At 44.5% G+C, this 7,513-nt stretch overlaps 1 protein-coding gene across 3 annotated transcripts in view; it reads left to right on the plus strand.

Moving 5' to 3' along the window:
* Siah3 (siah E3 ubiquitin protein ligase family member 3) overlaps positions 1-7,006 on the plus strand; it is a 74,244-nt gene extending 67,238 nt beyond the window's left edge. Inside the window, exons 2-3 of one of the 3 annotated variants that reach the window (XR_004515725.1) lie at positions 818-1,848; positions 6,951-7,006. Coding sequence is in view for 1 of the 3 variants with exons in the window: in XM_010637036.2 (XP_010635338.1) it covers positions 818-1,486 (669 nt within the window). In the remaining 2 variants the exon portion in view is untranslated. Of the gene's footprint in view, positions 1-84; positions 176-817; positions 4,809-6,950 lie in introns of those variants that run through there. The other 2 variants (XR_782781.1, XM_010637036.2) reach the window with 2 other exon arrangements.
* Positions 7,007-7,513: the final 507 nt, after the last annotated feature.

Here is a 7,513-nt window from a genome sequence, read left to right on the forward strand (position 1 = left end):
CTCACAAAGAGACTCAGTGTCTATCTTGCTCACAGCTGTGTCACAATACCTTCAGGCCCTGGTCACAGCTGGAACTCAGTAAAGGTTCACGACACCTCATCAGAAGGTGCTGTCCCAGATCCTTGTGCTGTTGAGGGCATTTGTGGACATACTACCATGAGGAACAGAAGATCAGGTGATCGTTATCACAGAGACTGAATTGGGGCAAAACTTGGGAAGCTGCTCTCGAGCAGAGCACTGGGAACATGACAAGAACATGTGTGGTCTCAGGAGTCCCAGATGGGGTTCGCTCCCTACCACCACGCTCCATATGCACACAATGGCATCTATCTCACTGGTCACCTGAGGACAGGGGAAAAGGGAGCCCGAAACATGATTCCTGTAACACTGGGAGGACAAACCAGTATTATGGAAATTTTGTTCTAAAAAAAAATGATAGAATTTTAAAAATCCATTGACCACCCCTATCTGTACAAAAATATTAACAATGTTAAAAAAGCAAACTCAAGGATTTTTTTGGTTCTTTATGATTGATGATCACAGCGGTGCATGTTATTTGAGGGAGAAAATTGCCTGTTTGCTTGGGTAGCTTGTTAAAGAATCAGAAAGACATCGATATTGCATTTTCTTCAACTGAGTTTTCAGAATCTCAGGCCTCCACCTCCCCAGGCACCCACAATGTTCCTCTCTTTAAAAAAAAAAAAAATCTCTTCCCTGGACAGCCTGCCTGCTTTTAACACTTGAGATATCAGAGAAGTTGCAGGCAGGTAGAGGGATAGGCTTCATTCCGCACTAACATTTTTCTCTTTTCTTCTAGTATGTGTCCAGTAGACGGGCCATCACTCAGAGCACTGCAGAGCAAGGCGGCTTCCACCCTCACCATCTCCCCCACCACCACTGCCACCACCACCACCACTGCCACCTGCGCCACCACACCCGCCCCCTCCTCCTCCACCACCAGGAGGCAGGGCTGCATGCCACGCAGGTGACGCCCTGCATGTGCCCCTTGTTCTCCTGCCAGTGGGAAGGCCACTTGGAGGTGGTAGTGCCCCACCTGCGGCAGATCCACCGGGTCGACATTCTCCAGGGAGCAGAGATCGTCTTCCTGGCCACCGACATGCACTTGCCCGCGCCAGCCGACTGGATCATCGTGCACTCCTGCCTCGGCCACCACTTTCTGCTGGTGCTTAGGAAGCAGGAGAGGCATGAAGGGCACCCCCAGTTCTTTGCCACCATGATGCTGATCGGGACCCCCACCCAGGCTGGCTGCTTCACCTATCGTCTGGAGCTCAACAGAAACCATCGTCGTCTCAAATGGGAGGCCACCCCAAGATCTGTCCTCGAGTGCGTGGACTCCGTCATCACTGACGGGGACTGCCTCGTCCTCAACACCTCACTGGCCCAGCTCTTCTCTGACAATGGCAGCCTAGCCATAGGAATTGCCATCACTGCAACAGAGGTCCACTCCACAGAAGCTGAGATATGAGGGCAGGAGCCACTGGACATTCATACAGCCACCAAGAGACTCTGACAGAGTGCCTTTGGCCTCTGGATGTCAGGACCCCAGGCTCCTTTTTATTCTTCTCCTTTCTCCCTTCATATAGATATATTTTTTGTCTCAGGTACTTTGGTGTATTTAGTATTTGTCTGCCATGGTCATTATATTATGTAAACATCCTGTGATTCAAGATCTTGCTGTGATGTCTGTCCTGTTTTGTTGGTATAGTCTGGTAGGATGTTTCTAAGATTTATGAGAATAGTTATTTCCTACACACCCTGATTCCTCTCTCCAGTCCTTCCCAATGAACAAAAGCCACCATGACCATAAGAAGACTCGGGGGTTGAAAGGTGAGTTACCAGCCAGTTTCTTTCTTCTCTTTCTCATCAATTTCAGAGAAAGAGAGAGAGAGAGAGAGAGAGAGAGAGAGAGAGAGAGAGAGAGAGAGAAATCAGCCCTGTGTGAAGGCAGTAATTTGGGAGAGAACAGTTGGCTAGCTCCACGACAGACCATGTTTCAGCCAGCCAGGCACACCTGATACCTACTGAGGGGCCTCAGGGTTAAAGCCAATCTCCAGGAACACAAGGACAGTATCTACTTCATGGACAGTGGACAACAGCCATCAGGGCTTGGCAGTCAGTGGTCAGGCGCTGAACCCTCTTTTATCAGGCTCTGGTGGCCTTATTTCCAGCCCAGTGCACCCCATTTTCTTCTGGAATCAAAGTCCTCAAGTTCCTGGTGCTTTTTGAAAATCCCTTTGTTCTCTCTGAGCAAGTGATGGAAAAGGATGGGCAAGAGGTAGGGGAACAAAAGCAGCAGGAAAAAACAAATAAATTTGACCTCACCTAGGGGTCATTCCCTCCTCAGAGTTTCATTATAGAGCTATAAAATCCATCTGTCCTCTCTGTAGAATCATGCCCTGTTATACCAGGCAAAGGATTTGCTTCATTCTTGATACTTCTTAGACCACAACTAGGCATTGAACACCAAGAACACATGGGATCACACTCAGGACCCTGGACAGGGAGGGCTGGCCCCAGCATTCACACTCAGGGACCTCCCTTTCATTTCTTTTCTTTCTAGATGCTCTGTGGCCCATTCATCACATACGCATAATACCCATGTGCGACACCGACCTCCTGGGTCAAGTAGTCCTTTTTCCACCCTATTCTCTCACCTCAGCCTCACTGGCTGGCTCACAGAAGACCTCCAAGTGAGTGCTTAGTTTCCAGCAGATTTTCCTGGCTGTCAGCAATCTTTTCTCTACTTTAAATAATTTTTTCCTGAAACACAACACTCTTCCCCCAACAACTGGCTAATGCTGCAGCCACTTCTCCTACAAACTCACACCAAAGCACCAGAAGGGAGATCCCACTGAACAGAAGTTTTGACAACACGTTCTCTTTGATTCACCCAGTAAGTACTGGAACTTTGGGACTGAGGCCTTATTCTGTCAGACCCCTGTGGGAGGAGAACAAAGGCTCTGCAGTCTCAAGACAAAGGTTGTAATCTGCTTGCTCTCAGAGTTATCAGACATGCTACGCTACTACAGGGTACCAGCCACCTACCTGCCACCTTAGCGGTGACCCAGGAGCCACCTGGGGCTGATTGGCTGGTTCTTGGAAAGGCTTTCTACTTGGCTCCTTGTTTAACCCACAGGTTTTTTCCTGCAACCCAAGACACACTCAGCTATAAGCCTGGTACCTCTAGAGCCACAGTTCCTCCACTGTCTTCTGGTACTCAATCTTTCTGAGAACATTTATATAGTATCACAGTGAACCAGATAAATAAAACCGCAAAAAGAATGTGATTAACATTTAACATTCTCAGGGCCTCAGGGCTCCTGTAAGACATTGCCTTTGCCTTCTTGTGCCAAGTGGCCAGAGCCAACCTGGGAAAAACTAGTTTGTTACTGTACACAAGATCATATTCTGAATAAGTGATCCCAGATAGGACCTTCTGTGTTCTTCCTAGACACCTGTGGAATAGGATGAGAAAGTATGTTTTCTCCTACCTGTGGTGGTGCTCCCAAGGAAATCTTTCTCTCCACCTCTACATGTGAGGGATTAAAGAAGAAAAATTAAACTAACAACAATGAATCAGGAATAGAAAATGGTAACAAAAGAGTGTGTGTGTGAGCTTTGTGATTCCTAAAGGGCTCTGTCATTTGAGCCTCAGATTAATCCTCACCAGTGTCCTCAATACACTAAAAAAAAAGGTTTGCAGACACAGTATGACCTTCGTGAGGTCACACATCAAAAGGTTGGACCACAAGTAGAACTCAATCAACCAACTGCAAACTTGGTCTTCTCAAAATAGGAAGACTGATCAAAATATTTATAAAATATTCACAGTCCACACACCTCATCAGTGAACAGTGGACCTGAGAATCAACTGGATGTTCACTTTGCAATGGTTGGGAAACAGGGAGGAAAAGACAGGTAGATTTATGTTTAGAGGCACCTGGTCAACCGGGAGCAGGCAGGGCCCAGGGAGAGATGAAGGACAAGCACATGGAGGCCTCAGTCTACATGCCTTTTCTCTCTCTTCATCCACTTCTAGGCTTCTCATGCTTAGAGTCCTCAGAACCCCTCACAATCCCTGGGATCTGATAAGCCTCATTCACTGTTCACCCAAGGTGCTGCACTTAATGATAACCTGTAAGGAATATTTCCATTTTAAAAGAAGGCTTAGAGAGACAGCAGCACTAACCAGTGAGAAATGAGTTTCCCATATTTGAACTTCAGCCTCGTAAGAACAGTTTTTACAGGGGCTGAATCAAAGGGTCCTGCCTTCCCCTTGAAAGTGAACATGAATGGTCAATAGTAAATGGAGGTCCGATTGTACAATGAAGATTGTCTTTAACAATCTGAACCCACATAAATTTGTACCTGGGACAGACCCCATCCCCTACCTGTGGTTAGTGCAGACATTTAGAAATGGATCAGGAATAATACTCATGATAATGCTCATGGCTGCCATTAATCGAGAGTTTATCATATGACCCAGTGAACTAATAGCTTTGAATATGTTATCATGTGTCATCCCCATCAGAAAGTTATACAGCTGGTACTATTTATTGTACCCATGTTATAGGTGAGAAACCATCCAAGAGGGGTTAGGTAACTTGGTTCAAGTCACTCCATTAGCAAATGAAGAACTAGCTCCAAATTCTAGGGTTTTGACCAATAGCAACCATCTCTTTCCTATGAATTTATGGACCTGAGGCTCTGAAGAACTCAGACATAAAGTCTGAATGACATAAAGCTTTTTACTGTTTTATTATTAGATGCACCCTTTCATTTCTCTTTTTTCCTTTTTATTCCAGTCCCAAACCTGGCAGTATACTAAAGCTGGTTGTATTGTGGTTGTTAAATTTTTAGGAATTTTGCAAGCTGATTAAGTACAGCCATTGTTAAAATTTTAATTATATAAATTTACAATTGAATAAATTATATTTAATGCAAAGGTAGTAAATACTCAAAACTTATCACTTCCTAATTATTTAACCACTCTTTATTTTCTGTGATACTGATGTTATTTGCATCTAACAGATCTGTAAGATGAATGCTAAATGCAATAGTGCTCTACAGCTCATTTTCCTACTCCACATTTAGTGACTTTATAGTGATGGTTTAAAATTAGTCATTGTGGAGAGAATTTGCACCATGGAAAATGCTCCTCATGTAAATGCTGCCCATTAGCAAATGCTGCAAGTCACACCCCCAACATACACACACACACACACACACACACACACACACACAGAAAGCCAGTTGGTAGATATTTGTCAGCGTAGCACTGCCTAGACACTGCAGGATGGGAAGAGGGGATTTGGGAAAGAGGAGCAAGATCTTGGGGACATACTGACAGGGTCACAGATGATGGTCAAAGAGCAAATTAGTGGAAAAACACAAACCAACCCAAAAAGGGATTCTGAGGCTTCTAACCAGCTTCAAGAGCATTCTCTGTCAAAAAGCACCCCTACCCTACCTGGACCCTTCTCTACTGTTTTTAGTGTGCACAGTTCTATTTGATGCTTTCATGGACAATAACGGCTCACAAAGCCAGCCTACGGCCAACCCCAACCCCAAAAGCAAAACAAAGCTCTGCAAAACTGGAATCTTCTGTCACTTGGTCTCCTAGGTCCCCCTCCCTACTTCTTCCTTACACGCAGGCCAAAATTTAAACTACAGAAATGTTTTATTTTGAAATTAGAGATTGTAAGCATCCAATATCTTACACACAGAAAGTGGTAGTTTTAAACACCACATAAAATGTGCTAGCACAAAAGTAAGACCTTGATATAATATGAAGCTGATGGAGAAAAAATCATGAGTCAAGGGATGTCACATGAACAGCAGAGACCAGCACCTTCCTTTCCTGTCTTTGGTTCTGAGATTGTTAATTGCGAAATGCCAGCTTGACTTGAGAAAGAACTACCTGGCCAATTAGTAAAGTTCTGAGTGTGTCTCTGGACAAACTAAGGAGGGAGAACTCACCCCAGAAGTGGCACAGGTTTGTAGGCTGGACAGAAAAAAAGGAAAAGAATAAAGATGACTGCCCTTTTTCTTTGAGAAGCTTCGGTCTTGGCCATGGAGTTGGTGCATTTATCTGCAGTTTCTTCAGGGTTCCAGTGTAGCCTCTCCGGCTCTCTGACACAGTCTTGCACCAGATAGCAATGAGCTCCAGGCCTTTGACCTTCAACTGGGTCCTCCATACCTGAATATGATGATGGCCAGTTTGTATTCTTCCAGGTCTGACCTGGCAGACAGCCTTTGAGACTCTGCTACTTCTCATCCTATAAGCCTACCTGTAAATCCTTTGTACAATCATACATATATTAAATCTATTCCTTTAGTGAACCTTAACTAATATAATTATTTCACTGCATTGCTACACAACATAGACCCTGCAAGGTGTGGCTTCCACTAAGGCAAAGTCTCAGGACACTGCAGGCTGTACTGAGAAGTGGACAGATGCTCCATGGTGAACCATGAACCAGTGACTCTAACCCAGTGGCTTCCATACAAGGGATAGTATAAGGAAGACTTGCTGAGGCTCCCTCTTGGATTCAGTTCTAGTCGAAGGGGAGGGAGACATACACGGGACATCAGAGTTAGGCTTTGTTCACAGTTCCGCTCCAAAGAGCATCACAAGTGCAGTCTCCTACTCAGATTATCAGGTTTTAAATTATCGGTTCTGAAAGTCTTCTTCAAGAGTTGTGAGTTCCCTGTTATGTGGATCTAGGAAATGGCCAGCTGGAGAAAAGCTTCCCTGAAATGAGACCCAGAACATCTATTGTAGATAAGCACCGATTTCTCCAATATCCAATCACCACACAAATTACCCACATGAGTTAGAATTTGTCTTTTCCAAACTGTATGCAAATATTTCACCTTGATCATACAGTCCTATAAACATTCCCTTTCCTTTTTCAATCTCGCTTTAGGTATGGAGACAAGAAAAAGAAAGGAAATCAAGAGACATTTCACTTACCTTTGGATCATGCATATACAATTTTCTAGGCTTTCTTATGATGTTAGAGACAAGAAGTAGCAGTAAACTTAGAATGCTACTTTAGCTCTACCCTGTGTCCCATAGAAAATGTCATTAAATCATATTTGACATTGTTTCCTTGAACCCTTTGGAGTTGTTTTTTGTTGTTGTGGTGGTGGTTTTCTCCCCCACAGGCTACTGTGCAACATGAGGGAATAGCAGTTACATATTACAGGGGAAGTGCAATTATCAGAAATTCACCAGCTGCCACTTTTGACTTAGATTCCATTATCTTCCTCCCCATTTCAATTCTGCCTCCATTTTAAAGTCATAATTGGATAAAAGGAAGAAAGGGCTACCAAAGATGAATAGAAGCCCTGGAAACTAACTTGCCCCAGTACATTTCAGCATCTGGTGCTTCCCTGAAAAGAGGGACCAAAGCTTCTCTCTCTGCATTGTAAAGACAGGCAGGCTTCACCCTCCCATACCTCCCAAAGCCCCTTATCTTAGCTGTCC

The sequence above is a fragment of the Fukomys damarensis genome, unplaced genomic scaffold (genome assembly GCF_012274545.1).
Source record: "Fukomys damarensis isolate Sample0158 unplaced genomic scaffold, DMR_v1.0_HiC HiC_scaffold_38, whole genome shotgun sequence".
NCBI lineage: Eukaryota > Metazoa > Chordata > Mammalia > Rodentia > Bathyergidae > Fukomys > Fukomys damarensis.